This window comes from Entelurus aequoreus, linkage group LG06 (assembly GCF_033978785.1).
Source record: "Entelurus aequoreus isolate RoL-2023_Sb linkage group LG06, RoL_Eaeq_v1.1, whole genome shotgun sequence".
Lineage (NCBI taxonomy): Eukaryota > Metazoa > Chordata > Actinopteri > Syngnathiformes > Syngnathidae > Entelurus > Entelurus aequoreus.
This window is the reverse complement of record NC_084736.1, coordinates 74,455,173-74,471,097: the sequence shown is the minus strand read 5'-3', so window position 1 is coordinate 74,471,097 and position 15,925 is coordinate 74,455,173. Positions and strand designations below refer to the sequence as shown.

General features: G+C 35.8%; 1 protein-coding gene across 2 annotated transcripts in view; it reads right to left on the bottom strand.

Annotated features, from left to right (window-relative positions):
* adam28 (ADAM metallopeptidase domain 28) overlaps positions 1–15,925 on the bottom strand; it is a 52,158-nt gene that overhangs the window by 2,292 nt on the left and 33,941 nt on the right. Inside the window, exons 14-21 of one of the 2 annotated variants that reach the window (XM_062051511.1) lie at positions 10,594–10,789; positions 5,867–5,972; positions 5,640–5,796; positions 5,468–5,548; positions 2,602–2,695; positions 2,387–2,489; positions 544–622; positions 366–464 (exon numbers count right to left, since the gene is read on the bottom strand). In XM_062051511.1, the coding sequence (XP_061907495.1) occupies positions 366–464; positions 544–622; positions 2,387–2,489; positions 2,602–2,695; positions 5,468–5,548; positions 5,640–5,796; positions 5,867–5,972; positions 10,594–10,789 (915 nt within the window). Of the gene's footprint in view, positions 1–365; positions 465–543; positions 623–2,323; positions 2,490–2,601; positions 2,696–5,467; positions 5,549–5,639; positions 5,797–5,866; positions 5,973–10,593; positions 10,790–15,925 lie in introns of those variants that run through there. The other variant, XR_009826599.1, reaches the window with a different exon arrangement.

The following is a 15,925-nucleotide window of genomic DNA, read 5'->3' as shown; positions in this document are numbered from 1 at the left end:
CAAACTTTATCCTGTTTTTTCAATTTATACCAAACTGTATTGTTGATTTCCCCAAATTCCTACACGTATGTGTACTACACGTGTATTTTAATGTACTTTCCTTTGTGTGCTTTGTTTTACAGCAGCTTAAAATTGAATAAACAGAGGCTAAATGTAATATAGAGAGTCTGTGAGTGTGTCACATCCAGGTTGCCATCTTTGTCGAGCTACTGCCACTGGTAAAGTCACTAAACATGTCAGACCTTAGTCCATCTAAAAGTTACCATTCTCAACTGATTCATTCACTTTAGTTGTGTACATACACAAAATCTTCAAAACTCTTGTCACCGTCCAAATACTTCTGGGTAAAATCAGGAAGTGATTACCTGACGAACTCCTTGGTAGTAGTTTTGGCTTGCAGGCTTGGGTGTGTTGGCTGCTGCAGGAGGTGGAGGTGGAGCTCCTTTGGGTTTCAGCCTCCCAGCCTTTTAAGGGGACGACACATTGTTATTGTTCATGATACTGTACTTTGTCCATGTGTCAAATAGCACATTATCATGTTACCTTTTGCACTTGTGTGGGCGGAACTTGTGCTTGGTTAAGACGCAAAGCAGAGTTCTCCGCATCCGGTGCCCTCCTTTCTCTGTGTGAATTGTTGTATGAAAAAAGAACCTTTATTCAGTTGGCTCCAAAAAAAACCTCTGTTTAATGCGTCATTTCCAAGGTTTGATGATTAGTAGGGGTGTCCCGATACAACTCTTTCACTTCCGATATGAGACCGATATTGACCCAATATGAATCATACACACTTTTATTGAATATTTAGAAAAGGCTTGATCAAGTAAAATGACTCAAACAGAGAACATTGGTAGGTATTAATATTGTCCTGTAGCAGTTTCATGTCTTCCTTTGAGCGATATTCCCCGTATCTACTTTGTTTTAGCAATCAAGAATATTTCAGTTTTTTTTATCCTTCTATTTTGTTGTTGATTGTCATGTCATGTTCGGATGTACTTTGTGGACGCCGTCTTTGCTCCACACGCTGTAAGTCTTTGCTGTCGTCCAGCATTCTGATTTTGTTTACTTTGTAGCCAGTTCAGTTTTAGTTTTGTACTGCATAGCCTTCCCTAAACTTCAATGCCTTTTCTTAGGGGCACTCACCTTTTGTTTATTTTTTGTTAAAGCATTAGACACCTTTTTACCTGCACTCTGCCTCCCGCTGCTTCCGACATCTACAAAGCAATTAGCTACCGGCTGCCACCTACTGATATGGAAGAGTATTACACGGTTACTCTGCCGAGCTCTAGACAGCACCGACACTCAACAACAACACATCATTAGCAGACTATAATTAGTGGTTCACTAATCTATTTATTATCAACTGTCTGGGTTGGACTAATTCTGTCTTGGGTGGAACTGGATTGGATTAGTTTTTTCACAATAATTCATTCAAATGAGTTCATGACTCAGTACGTTGAATGATGCAGACACCTTTGTTACTGGGTGCTTTCTATATGCTTCTGCCTTGGGGACTTTGTATCCGTAAGTAATATGCAAATATAATTATTTTATACTTGTTTAATATTGACAAATTTGGTGTTGTCGATTGCAATGTTGCTCAATTAAGGACACTTACTACCGTATTTTTCGGAGTGTAAGTCGCACCGGCCGAAAATGCATAATAAAGGAGGAAAAAAACATATATAAGTCGCACTGGAGTATAAGTCGCATTTTTTGGGGGAAATTTATTTGATAAAAGCCAACACCAAGAATAGACATTTGAAAGGCAATTTAAAATAAATAAAGAATAGTGAACAACAGGCTGAATAAGTGTACGTTATATGAGGCATAAATAACCAACTGAGAATGTGCCTGGTATGTTAACGTAACATATTATGGTAAGAGTCATTCAAATAACTATAACATATAGAACATGCTATACATTTACCAAACAATCTGTCACTCCTAATCGCTAAATCCCATGAAATCTTAAACGTCTAGTCTCTTACGTGAATGAGCTAAATAATATTACTTGATATTTTACGGTAATGTGTTAATAATTTCACACATAAGTCGCTCCTGAGTATAAGTCGCACCCCCGCCCAAACTATGAAAAAAACTGTGACTTATGGTCCGAAAAATACGGTAGTTTTTTCACAATAATTCATTCAAATGAGTTCATGACTCAGTACGTTGAATGATGCAGACACCTTTGTTACTGGGTACTTTCTATATGCTTCTGCCTTGGGGACTTTGTATCTGTGAGTAATATGCAAATTATACTTGTTTATATTGACAAATTTGGTGTTGTCGATTGCAATGCTGCTCAATTAAGGACACTTACTACTTGTTTTTTGCTGATATCGGCTCGATAAATTGGATCAGGACACCGATAATGATTAGTTACATTAGCGACGCGGCACGCTGTCGTTTCCAGATGAGCCCCAAAATGATAGCGATGACCCCCAAAATCACAAGCGAAACGGTCACCGCGATGGCAGCGGTGGCTCCTGCAGAGAAGCAAAAATGATCCATGTCAATATTTCTATCTGATATAAGCCACACGTTAACTTCTCCATTATGCTATAGGATTATATTTTCTGATCAAAAAAAAGCAAACACCATCCGAAAGGGAGCGGAACTCCTTGTCTTGGCCATCGCATGAAGGAGGCATCCAGCCCGGCTCGCACTGACATTCACTTCTGTGATTACACACCTGAAAAACACAAAGAAGTCTAAATGACACAAACGCTGTACTTCTGAGCATTGTTCCCGTATACACTTTTATTTTTTTCTATGGATTGTAAATGGCAGAAAATATAAATGTTCAAAATGGAAAATATACAGAACATTTTAAGCCTGTAGCTGGTTTTGTACCCTCAGTATATTCTAAAAAAATCCTTATTAATGAGATATATGACTTGATATTAGCTTTGTCAATTGGCTTTGTCACTTATAACACAAAACCAAGATGTAGTTTAGCCTACAACATACATTTGGCAGTTCGACCCAGCTCATAAACACATCATAATGTGAATGTACTGTAGCTTGTCGTAACAACTTTGTACAGTAGGTGGCAGCATACATTGTTACTTTTTAACAGCCACATACACACTTGGCACCTCATGAACTGTATAGATCAGGGGTCACCAACCTTTTTGAAACCAAGAGCTACTTCTTGGGTACTGATTAATGCGAAGGGCTACCAGTTTGATACACACTTAAATAAATTGCCAGAAATAGCCAATTTGCTCAATTTACCTTTAACTCTATGTTATTATTAATAATTAATTATATTTACACTTAATTGAACTGTTTAAAAGAGGAGAAAAAACGAAAAAAATGACAATTAAATTTTGAAACAGTTTATCTTCAATTTCGACTCATTACAATTCAAAATTCAACCGAAAAAAGAAGAGAAAAACTTAAAAAAATAATTTATGGAACATCATTAGTAATTTTTCCTGATTAAGATTAATTTTAGAATTTTGATGACATGTTGTAAATAGGTTTAAATCCAATCTGCACTTTGTTAGAATATATAACAAATTGGACCAAGCTATATTTCTAACAAAGACAAATCATTATTTCTTCTAGATTTTCCAGAACAAAAATTTTAAAATAAATTCAAAAGACTTTGAAATAAGATTTAAATTTGATTCTACAGATTTTCTAGATTTGCCAGAATAATTTTTTTGAATTTTAATCATAATCAATCAATCAATGTTTATTTATATAGCCCTAAATCACAAGTGTCTCAAAGGGCTGTACAAGCCACAACGACATCCTCGGTACAGAGCCCCCATAATAAGTTTGAAGAAATATTTCACAAATATTCTTCGTCGACAAAACAGAATCTAAAATGAAGAATTAAAATAAAATGTATTTATTATTCTTTACAATAAAAAAAAATTGTTTTACTTGAACATTGATTTAAATTGTCAGGAAAGAAGAGGAAGGAATTTAAAAGGTAAAAAAGGTATATGTGTTTAAAAATCCTAAAATCATTTTTAAGGTTGTATTTTTTCTCTAAAATTGTCTTTCTGAAAGTTATAAGAAGCAAAGTAAAATAATTAATGAATTTATTTAAACAAGTGAAGACCAAGTCTTTAAAATATTTTCTTGGATTTTCAAATTCCATTTGAGTTTTGTCTCTCTTAGAATTAAAAATGTCGGGCAAAGCGAGACCAGCTTGCTAGTAAATAAATACAATTTAAAAAATAGAGGCAGCTCACTGTTCAGTGCTGCTATTTGAGCTATTTTTAGAACAGGCCGGCGGGCTACTCATCTGGTCCTTACGGGCTACCTGGTGCCCGTGGGCACCGCGTTGGTGACCCCTGGTATAGAGCAGGCCTGAGCAATTATTTTGACTTGGGGGCCACATTTAGAGAAAAAAATGTGTCTGGGGGCCGGTATATCTATTTTTAGGAACACTAATACAAAACTTCACAATAATTTAAATGCTAAAAACGTTATGACAGACCACCTTAAAAAATGTAATGGGATTTTACATTTTTGTATGAACGATAAAACACTGAATATTGACAAAATATGAATGTCACACCCCCTTTCGATTGACATATTTTACAATCAAGTGAAACGCAACAAAAATGCAACAAACAGTGAAATATGAACGCGAAGGGTACAAAATAAACCCACCTACAATCTGATACATCTGATATTTGCTGAATTCCTCCCAGGGATCAATAAAGTACTTTCTATTCTATATATCACTAAGCTTTAGAACTTTGTTGTGAAAATCTCCTTCCGCGTCTGTGGAAACGCTTCCCGCACACACTGCTTGGTGCCTCGTCTGAGCTGCTGTGACGTAGATGACCATAGTAACTAATTAGATGACCATAGTAACTAATTAGATTACCATAGTAACTGGTATATCATCCATAAGCGCAGATTCCAACCATTGAAATACTTTGTATAGTTGAAGACTTACGGTCATTAGAAAACATCACTGCACATCATAATGGCAGCTACACTTTCCATCTTAAAGATCTAAAAAAATTATTTGGGAATGTCCGGTGGGCCAGATTGAAAAGCTCAACGGGCCGCGTGTGGCCCCCGGGCCTTAATTTGCCCAGGTCTTGTATAAAGACTGGTGTGTATCTACTTGTGAAACATGGTGTAGACTCAGTTTCAGAAAATGTACACGCACAATTATCCACGTGTATGATTGTGTGCGCACACATGAATCCAAGTACATTTGCTTTCTAAATCCCTCTTCCCTAAACTGATTTCACCTTTGTTTAAAAAAAAAGCAACAACTCCAGCAACTTCTTCTCTTTTTGGAGACTTTTAAGGATTCTAACATGAAAGTACAGATCACTCTTCTCAACAAGTAACAGGTAGCTGTTTAGTCCAGCTGCTCCTGAATCAGTTCCTCACAATCAAAAGCATTATTAACAATTCATTATTTGACTAGTGGATTGTTCTGCACATATTGTTGACTTTTTATTTTCATAAGTGTACATACTGCATGCCCGGAGCATTTTGCTGAACAGTTTGTGTTCCTGTAAGCAGTTTGAAGATCCACGCATTCATTCCGGCTGCACACCTGAAAAGCAACATGTTAGATGTAAAGTTTGTACACAACACTACATTTAACATTGCAAACGGAGTACAATAAAAGTGATGCGGCACCTTACCTTCCCCTCTCCACATTTGGTCCCAGCTTCTACTTGGCCATAATCTTTGGTAAAGTCTGCAAAGAATGTTGCCTTGCATTGGCCAACCCTCACCATGCGGCCGTAGTTTGGGTTGTCTTTACCCTGGTGACAAAAGAGCTTGCCACAAAATACATCTCTGCAAAAAGAAATGCAATAGTATCACATGTACATTTTGGGAGTAAAATACGATTAATACAAAAACTCACTCTTTCTGACAGGGGATGTGCTGATCATTTGAGGGACGTTTGCAGAAGGCATAGTAGGTTCCTCTGGTGTTCTGGTTGTAGCAGTAAGCGTCAGCCTCAACAGCACCTGATGGCACACAAGGGGCCATTAATGGCATTATTGTATTACACTGCAAAAACTGAAATCTAAGTAAGATGAAATATCTCAAATAAGGGTGATATTTGCTTATTTTCTGTCTGATAAGATAACTCTTCTCACTAAGCAGATTTTATGTTAGAGTGTTTTACTTGTTTTAAGGGTTTTGGTCCTAAATGATCTCAGTAAGATTTTACAGCTTGTTGCTGAGATTTGATGACCTATATTGAGTAAAACATGCTTGAAACTAGAATATCAACTGATGCAAAGCTGTGTCATCAACACTCACAAGTATAAAACTACTTTTTGAAAGTAATAATTTCTTACTTTAAGCATGAAAAAAAAAATGCCGAGCGCATATAGGGATGATACTCGAAACCGGTTTTCCCGGTTGTTCGATAAGAAAAGAACAGAGTCCTCGGACTCGAATCCCTTTTTGAGAACCGGTACCCGTTATCGAGACCACCATAGTAAAGAAAAAGAGTTGGTTCTTTATTCGAATCCCTGGAATCCCGTCCCGACCAGAAATGCCCCGTGTGACATCACAAGAAATGATGTCACGTAGCTCAGTCATTAGGAGCAGATAGGGAAAGCAGGAAAAACAATGGACCAGAAAAAGCGCTCCAAGGTGTAATAAAGTTCAAAACAAAAGGTATAATCCAATGAATAACTTTACTGAGAGATTTGAGTAGGGTACAAACACATGACGAACACTTTTACAACCAACCGGAAACATAGCAACCAAGCTAGCAACGCACCTCCTTTACGGCAGCTGTCGCAACGTTCTTAAAGCAACCGCAGCACATACATATATGACATCTTCCTTTTTTAACTTTTGTTTTTCTTTCCTTGTAAACAAAACAAAGTCACACTGTATATGTGTTGTCTGTCTAATTATAAATAATGCAGACGAGGCGTGTTGGCTAAGTTCTTGACGTTTACTTTCACAGCGTGCTCATAACCTCATTCTTAGCTGCCGGGTGTTGACATGCAACAACACTTTTCGGGGCTACCGCGCATGCTCGTCACTCCCGTTGCATGCTGGGTAGTGTAGTTGTTATATTCCCTAGCTCATAACATCACATCTTTCCTCCTATAAAGAAAGATTTTAACTCAATAAAGTGTATTTCTTTTTTTAGCTTTAACTTTTCATTTTTTAGCATTGTAACCACATTTGCAAACAACTTTTCTCTTCATAGAATTTTCTTTCAATAAAGAAATAAAGTGCAAAAAATGTCAAAGCATCATAACAAACAGTTATGTCAAATAGCAGCAGAAGTGCACTTTTTGGAGAGCTGTATTATTTTCAGTTTTGTGCCCAAGGGACTGATTTTATTTAACACTATAGTATTATTTATACACCTATAGTGATCACAGAGACAGGTTGTTTTTGTGTTACTGTATATATTTGTTTTTCTGAAAAATCCCACTTATAATACTTTGGGTAACAGTCAATATTTATTTGTATTATTTTATTTTTTTAGGGGGGGTAACAGTCAATATTTATTTATTTATTTATTAGATTTGATTTTTTTTCTTATATAATAAAAGTGAGCTTTTGTTAAACCAAATATTGTGTGTTTTTTTCCATATACAACAACCTATCTGGACTCGATGAGAGAATCGATAAGGTATCGGTTCGATAAGAGGATTCGATAATAGGCTCGAACTCAATTATTTCTTATCAAACATCATCCCTAAGCGCATATCCTTATGTCAAGATAATGGCACTAGCATTTACTTAATTTAAGAATATTTTTCAACATATTGAGCAAAAAGGTCTCATTTTTTTTCTACCAAGAAAAGTGCACTTGTTATTAGTGAGAATATACTTATTTTAAGGTATTTTTGGGTTCATTGATGTTAGCTAATTTTACTTGTTTTGGAAAGTCTTGACAAGCCGAATTTTCTTGTTCTATTGGCAGATGATTTTGCTTAGTTCAAATAAAATACCCCTAATTTTTGTATTTTTTTTCTGGTTTTTGAACACTGACTTTTTGCAGTGTACATCGTATTGGTCTTGTGAGATTGTAAGTCAGGGGTGTCCTAAGTGAAGGCCGAGGGCTATTTGCAGCCCACAGCTATTTTGTTATTGGCCCGTGACATATTCTACAAACTAAATAACATTATAACTTTTAAAACAATAAGAAAATATTAAACTAACCCAATTTCTTCCAAAAATGGGACCTAAAAACCAAAATGGCAGATGACCTGTGCATCTTATTGTAGGTCTTTTCATGCGTCCTGTCATGATGAACATCCATCCATCCATTTTCTACCACTTATGCCTTTCGGGGTCGCGGGGGGTGCTGGAGCCTATGTGTACCGTATTTTTCGGAGTATAAGTCGCACCTGCCGAAAATGCATAATAAAGAAGGAAAAAAACATATATAAGTCGCACTGGAGTATAAGTCGCATTTTTTGGGGACATTTATTTGATAAAAGCCAACACCAAAAATAGACATTTGAAAGGCAATTTAAAATAAATAAAGAATAGTGAACAACAGGCTGAATAAGTGTACGTTATATGACGCATAAATAACCAACTGAGAACGTGCCTGGTATGTTAACGTAACATATTATGGTAAGAGTCATTCAAATAACTATAACATATAGAACATGCTATACGTTTACCAAACAATCTGTCAGTCCTTATCGCTAAATCCCATGAAATCTTAAACGTCTAGTCTCTTACGTGAATGAGCTAAATAATAGTATTTCATATTTTACGGTAATGTGTTAATAATTTAACACATAAGTCGCTCCTGAGTATAAGTCGCACCCCCGGCCAAACTATGAAAAAAACTGCGACTTATAGTCCGAAAAATACGGTATACATTTCTTGAAAGATATGGTACATTTTTGAGTGTGCTAAAGCCAATAAAAAGATTAATTGGAATCAGACAATATTTACAGTAGCTGCTGATAAGTTCCATAACTTCAAATTCACATTGTGGCGGGGAAAAAACCCTCTTCTCTTTCCAAAACCACATGAAAGTGGTTGGTTTTTAGCTTTTTGTTTGTCCAGCTTCCAGACTTGTTTTTATTCCCTTTACAATAAATATCTTGGAGGCTAACTCCGTAGCTTGCCAGCTTGTGTGAGCTAGTAATCTGAGACCCCTGTTTTGTTAACGCAACCAGGACAGAGAATTACTTTTATTGTTAAGACAGGAACAGGTTAGTCTTTACACCTATGACGGCAAATGTTTCACTGCAAAAAGTCAGTGTTCAAAAACAAGAAAAAAAAATACAAAAATTAGGGGTATTTTATTTGAACTAAGCAAAATTATCTGCCAATAGAACAAGAACATTTGGCTTGTCAAGACTTTCCAAAACAAGTAAAATTAGCTAACCTCAATGAACCCAAAAATACCTTAAAATAAGTATAATCTCACTAATAACAAGTGCACTTTTCTTGGTCGAAAAAAAAACAACTAAGAGACCTTTTTGCTCAATATGTTGAAAAATATTCTTAAATTAAGTAATTGCTAGTGCCATTATCTTGACATAATGATATGCGCTCGGCATTACATTTCTTGAAACCAGCAAACTTATACTAAAAACTAATTTATTGTTCTTAATGGAAAGGCAACAAGGCAACCGCTTGTTACTCTCGGGGTCTCCTAGCCGCTCAGGCAAATCATATGGTGTAAAAATGCATTTTTCCATCGACAACATGACAAAATCGTGCCAAGTGCGTGCTCTTTCAGTCAATTAGTGCGCATATATACAGCCCGGCCCCCGGCCCAAACTTTTTTAATTGTAATTTTGAAGAATTTATCTGAATGTGCATGAACTATTTCTGTTCAAAATTGTTAGAAATGTCACATGTTAAATGTTTAAATATTAACTTTGTAACTAGTTTACTGTACTGTGCCAAATGTATTACTATAGGAGTACGTATTTTCTATTGTTTCATTGAAAATAAAACAGCAAAGTCCATTTGGCTGTCATCTGTTTTGATTATGAGACACAATTGTGTCAAAGTAATGATTTTTTTTTTCATGTTTGAAATAAGAAATCATTACTTTAAAAAAGTAGATTTATACTTGTGAGTGTTGATGACACAGCTTTGCAACAGTTGATATTCTAGTTTCAAGCATGTTTTACTCAATATAGGTCATCAAATCTCAGCAACAAGCTGTAATATCTTACTGAGATCATTTAGGACCAAAACCCTTAAAACAAGTAAAACACTAACATAAAATCTGCTTAGTGAGAAGAATGATCTTATCAGACAGAAAATAAGCAAATATCACCCTTATTTGAGATATTTCATCTTACTTAGATTTCAGTTTTTGCAGTGTTAGGAGAGAGAGTCTATGTTGAAATAAAAATGTTTTCTCTCGTTTCTGTTTTTTCTTCGTACTGCGCTCACACCAGCCAGCGTTCATCTAACAAGACCCACAGTTGCCGTGTATGTCAATCAAAATGCGATTGTGACATCATAGTGAAGATTGATTATAGATAATTTTTGGCGAGCGACCGACACCCCCTCCAACATCGACCAGTAGCTGAAGATGGTCGTAATGGGCACCTCTGACCTAGACCATGTCTAACTCAGCCCTGACCAAAGTTTTATCAAAAAGGTATGTTTCAGGTCTACACTTACTTGAGCCATACATTTTGATGCATTGCCTTGATCTTTTTGGACACTGGCCATTGTTGCAAAACCCAGAACCTTCATCGCATGGGAGTCCGTTCACATTGAAGACATCTTCTGGGCAGACGGCGCTCTTTCCATCACAGTACTCTGCTAGATCACACTCATCCTGCTTCCTCCGACACTCACGGGATCGAGATAGGATCTGTGGAGAAGATTTTATTCATTTTGAAATCTAAAAAAATCCCCGTTACAGTTTTTCATGCAACTTATTGGAGGGGTGGCACATTCAGCGTGCAAGAATTCACGAGTTAATGCAATCATTTGTTTTCATTTTTCGTTGTTACATTCCACATGCAGCAGGGTAATGTATATCACTGAGCAATCACAATCAAGCACAGGGGGATACTGTACATCCACTGTGCTGGTGAAATATGATGTCTAGGATTGTTCATCCAATGTGAATACAGTATACACGCTATTGCAGGGGTCACCAACACGGTGCCCACGGGCACCAGGTAGCCCGTAAGGACCAGATAGCCTGTTCTAAAAAATAGCTCAAATAGCAGCACTTACCAGTGAGCTGCCTCTATTTTTTAAATTTTATTTATTTACTAGCAAGCTGGTCTCGCTTTGCTCGACAACATTTTTAATTCTAAGAGAGACAAAACTCAAATAGAATTTTAAAATCCAAGAAAATATTTTAAAGACTTGGTCTTCACTTGTTTAAATAAATTCATTAATTTTTTTTACTTTGCTTCTTATAATTTTAGAGAAAAAATACAACCTTAAAAATGATTTTAGGATTTTTAAACACATATACCTTTTTACCTTCTAAATTCCTTCCTCTTCTTTCCTGACAATTTAAATCAATGTTCAAGTAAATTAATTGTTTTTATTGTAAAGAATAATAAACAAATTTTAATTTAATTTTTCATTTTAGCTTCTGTCTTTTCGACGAAGAATATTTGTGGAATATTTCTTCAAACTTATTATGATTAAAATTCAAAAAAAATATTCTGGCAAATCTAGAAAATCTGTAGAATCAAATTCAAATCTTATTTCAAAGTCTTTTGAATTTCTTTTAAAATTTTTGTTCTGGAAAATGTAGAAGAAATAATGATTTGTCTTTGTTAGATATATAGCTTGGTCCAATTTGTTGTATATTCTAACAAAGTGTAGATTGGATTTTAACCTATTTAAAACATGTCATCAAAATTTTTAAATTAATCTTAATCAGGAAAAATTACTAATGATGTTCCATAAATTATTTTTTAAATTTTTTCAAAAAGATTCGAATTAGCTACTTTTTCTCTTCTTTTTTTCGGTTGAATTTTGAATTTTAAAGAGTCGAAATTGAAGATAAACTATGTTTCAAAATGTAATTGTCATTTTTTTCATGTTTTCTCCTCTTTTAAACCGTTCAATTAAGTGTAAATATCATTAATTATTAATAATAACAGAGTTAAAGGTAAATTGAGCAAATTGGCTATTTCTGGCAATTTATTTAAGTGTGTATCAAACTGGTAGCCCTTCGCATTAATCAGTACCCAAGAAGTAGCTCTTGGTTTCAAAAAGGTTGGTGACCCCTGCTCTATTGGGTACCTCTGCAAAAAGGTCTGCTTACTAGAGTCTGGTTCCAGACAGGGCAGTACCTCATTCCAAACTTAGCTTGTATTTCAAGTTTAATAAATGTATGTGACGGATCAACACCAACTTTACTATCAAAAGAGACATTTTGCGCCTCTTCCATTGAAAAAACTAGTACAGAGCTGCAAAACGTAAAACAGCTTATAAACCTTTAAAAGTTGTAACTTTTTATTTTTATTTTACAGGAAAAACTACTTGTCCATGGGAAATTAAACTATTTTTCCTTTTCTATTTTGGCAAATATTCATTAGAGATGTCCGATAATATCGGCTGATAAATGCTTTAAAATGTAATACCGGAAATTATTGGTATCGTTTTTTTTTTATTATCGGTATCGTTTTTATTTTTTTTATTTTTTATTACATCAACATAAAAAACACAAGATACACTTACAATTAGTGCACCAACCCAAAAAACCTCCCTCCCCCATTCACACTCATTCACACAAAAGGGTTGTTTCTTTCTGTTATTAATATTCTGGTTCCTACATTATATATCAATATATATCAATACAGTCTGCAAGGGATACAGTCCGTAAGCACACATGATTGTGCGTGCTGCTGGTCCACTAATAGTACTAACCTTTAACAGTTAATTTTACTCATTTTCATTCATTACTAGTTTCTATGTAACTGTTTTTATATTGTTTTACTTTCTTTTTTATTCAGGAAAATGTTTTTAATTTATTTATCTTATTTTATACATTTTTTTAAAAAGGACCTTATCTTCACCATACCTGGTTGTCCAAATTAGGCATACTAATGTGTTAATTCCACGACTGTATATCTGATTATCGGTATCCGTAATTAAGAGTTGGACAATATCGGAATATCGCATATCGGCAAAAAAGCCATTATCGGACATCCCTAGTATTCATGGTTAGCTTGCCCAAGCGGTTGCACACTCGAGAAGCTGAACTGAACACAGGCTGGATTTAAAAAATGTGAGGGAACCACAACAAGGAGGCAGAAGAGCCACATGTGGCTCCAGAGCGGCAGGTTTCAGACCCCTAATCTAGAGTGTACAGGTGTCCAAATTTTCTTCCAGCTATTTTTTTTTAAATTAGACTGGTCTATTGTTTTTTGTGTGTAATGTTCTAATCTGAGATGTGTTTATTTTGTCTGTATAATGTTTTGCTTGCCAATAAAAAAATAGCTGCAGGTTGCAAATGGCCGCTTGTCCGCATTTCGGACACACCTGGATTCGATTTATGCAACACCCACAGGTATTTTGAAGTCTCAGGGCATCGATTTGATCGCAATTAGACTGTTAAATTGTCTTCCAAGTCGTTTCGCCTCTACTTTGAGCAGGCTTAATTAATGCTCACAGACGTAGATAAGATTTACAGGTCTAGTCTGAGGGCTCGTTAAAAAAACGATTGATATTATGGTAAAAGGACTGCCCGTTTAATTTTCTTGACAAAAAAACAACAACATTTAAATAACTGAATGGAATTAATGTCATCTGGATGCTATATGTTCTTTAATGACATTGATTGATTGATTGAAACTTTTATTAGTAGACTGCACAGTACAGTACATATTCCGTACAATTGACCACTAAATGGTAACACCTGAATAAGTTTTTCAACTTGTTTAAGTCGGGGTCTCGTTAATCGACTAATAAGACAGTTTAGGAAACTACTATTTCGAATACTTTATCCCAAAGTTATTACACACTCATACATGGAGGTGTACTAGTATGCAAGAACATTCTGGTTTACCTGTGTTAAAAATACCAGCATGTGGTAATAGGTTAATTTATAAAAAAGTATGTGAATATCTCCCAAAAGTTTGTCAAATCCTATTGTTTAGTCAGACTGAGGCAAGCATTGTCATTATTTAACATTTTTGCAAATCTCTATTATAAATACATATTTATAATACATATAACAAAATAAATTAAAGCTGCAAGCAGCGATGGACGGGACCGACTTTGACGGCACATAAAATCCAAACCGGAGCAGTAATTAAAACTCTTTCTTCAACGTTTAATCAGAAGGGTTCAATCTCTCTCCTGTGCTAGTTTGAAGCCGACACGACAAACGCGCTCAGAGGAGATAATGTTTGAAAAAAGGTGACCGGTTTTTACAAAACTTTTGTTTTGAAGGGGTAATTGCAAACTTCCTGTTGATTTTTGCTGGGGGTTGTCAATTTATGAAATGTAAGTCTAAGTGAGACCTACATAGAGGTTTTTGTTTCATGTCTCTACGACATTCCTACTGGAAGTTACAGGCAGTTTTGTCTTGTGTTTTCTTCCTAGGAGCGGTTTTGTCTGTGTTTTCTTCCTAGGGGGCACTAGAGCGCAATTTTGAGTTTTGGGGTTTTTTGTTTTTTTTATTAGATCGCAATTTTTGCCAGTCCTGATGTGTGTGTCCAGTTTGGTGAGTTTTGAAGCATGTTAAGGGGGTCAAATTATAGCTCAAAGAGGCAAAAGTGACTGTTTTTACAAAACTTTTGTTTTGAAGGGGGAATTGCAAACTTCCTGTTGATTTTTGCTGAAGGATGTCAGTGTATGAAATCTAGGTCTAAGTGAGACCTACATAGAGGTTTTTGTTTCATGTCTCTCCGACATTCCTAGTGGGAGTTACAGGCAGATTTGTCTGTGTTTTCTTCCTAGGAGGCGCTAGAGCGCAATTTTGAGTTTTGGGGCTAGGTTTTTTGATTAGATCGCAATTTTTGCCATTCCTGATGTGTGTGTGTCAAATATGGTGAGTTTTGAAGCATTTTAAGGGGGTCAAATTACAGCTCAAAGAGGTGGCGGAATAATAATAATAAAACCTTACAATTACAATAGGGTCCTCTGTCCCAATGGGACATTCGGTCCCTAATAGCATGTTAAGGGGGTCAAATTATAGCTCAAAGAGGCAAAAGTGACTGTTTTTACAAAACTTTTGTTTTGAAGGGGGAATTGCAAACTTCCTGTTGATTTATGCTGAAGGATGTCAGTGTATGAAATCTAGGTCTAAGTGAGACCTACATAGAGGTTTTTGTTTCATGTCTCTCCGACATTCCTAGTGGGAGTTACAGGCAGATTTGTCTGTGTTTTCTTCCTAGGAGGCGCTAGAGCGCAATTTTGAGTTTTGGGGCTAGGTTTTTTGATTAGATCGCAATTTTTGCCATTCCTGATGTGTGTGTCAAATATGGTGAGTTTTGAAGCATTTTAAGGGGGTCAAATTACAGCTCAAAGAGGTGGCGGAATAATAATAATAAAACCTTACAATTACAATAGGGTCCTCTGTCCCAATGGGACATTCGGTCCCTAATAGCATGTTAAGGGGGTCAAATTATAGCTCAAAGAGGCAAAAGTGACTGTTTTTACAAAACGTTTGTTTTGAAGGGGGAATTGCAAACTTCCTGTTGATTTATGCTGAAGGATGTCAGTGTATGAAATCTAGGTCTAAGTGAGACCTACATAGAGGTTTTTGTTTCATGTCTCTCCGACATTCCTAGTGGGAGTTACAGGCAGATTTGTCTGTGTTTTCTTCCTAGGAGGCGCTAGAGCGCAATTTTGAGTTTTGGGGCTAGGTTTTTTGATTAGATCGCAATTTTTGCCATTCCTGATGTGTGTGTCAAATATGGTGAGTTTTGAAGCATTTTAAGGGGGTCAAATTACAGCTCAAAGAGGTGGCGGAATAATAATAATAAAACCTTACAATTACAATAGGGTCCTCTGTCCCAATGGGACATTC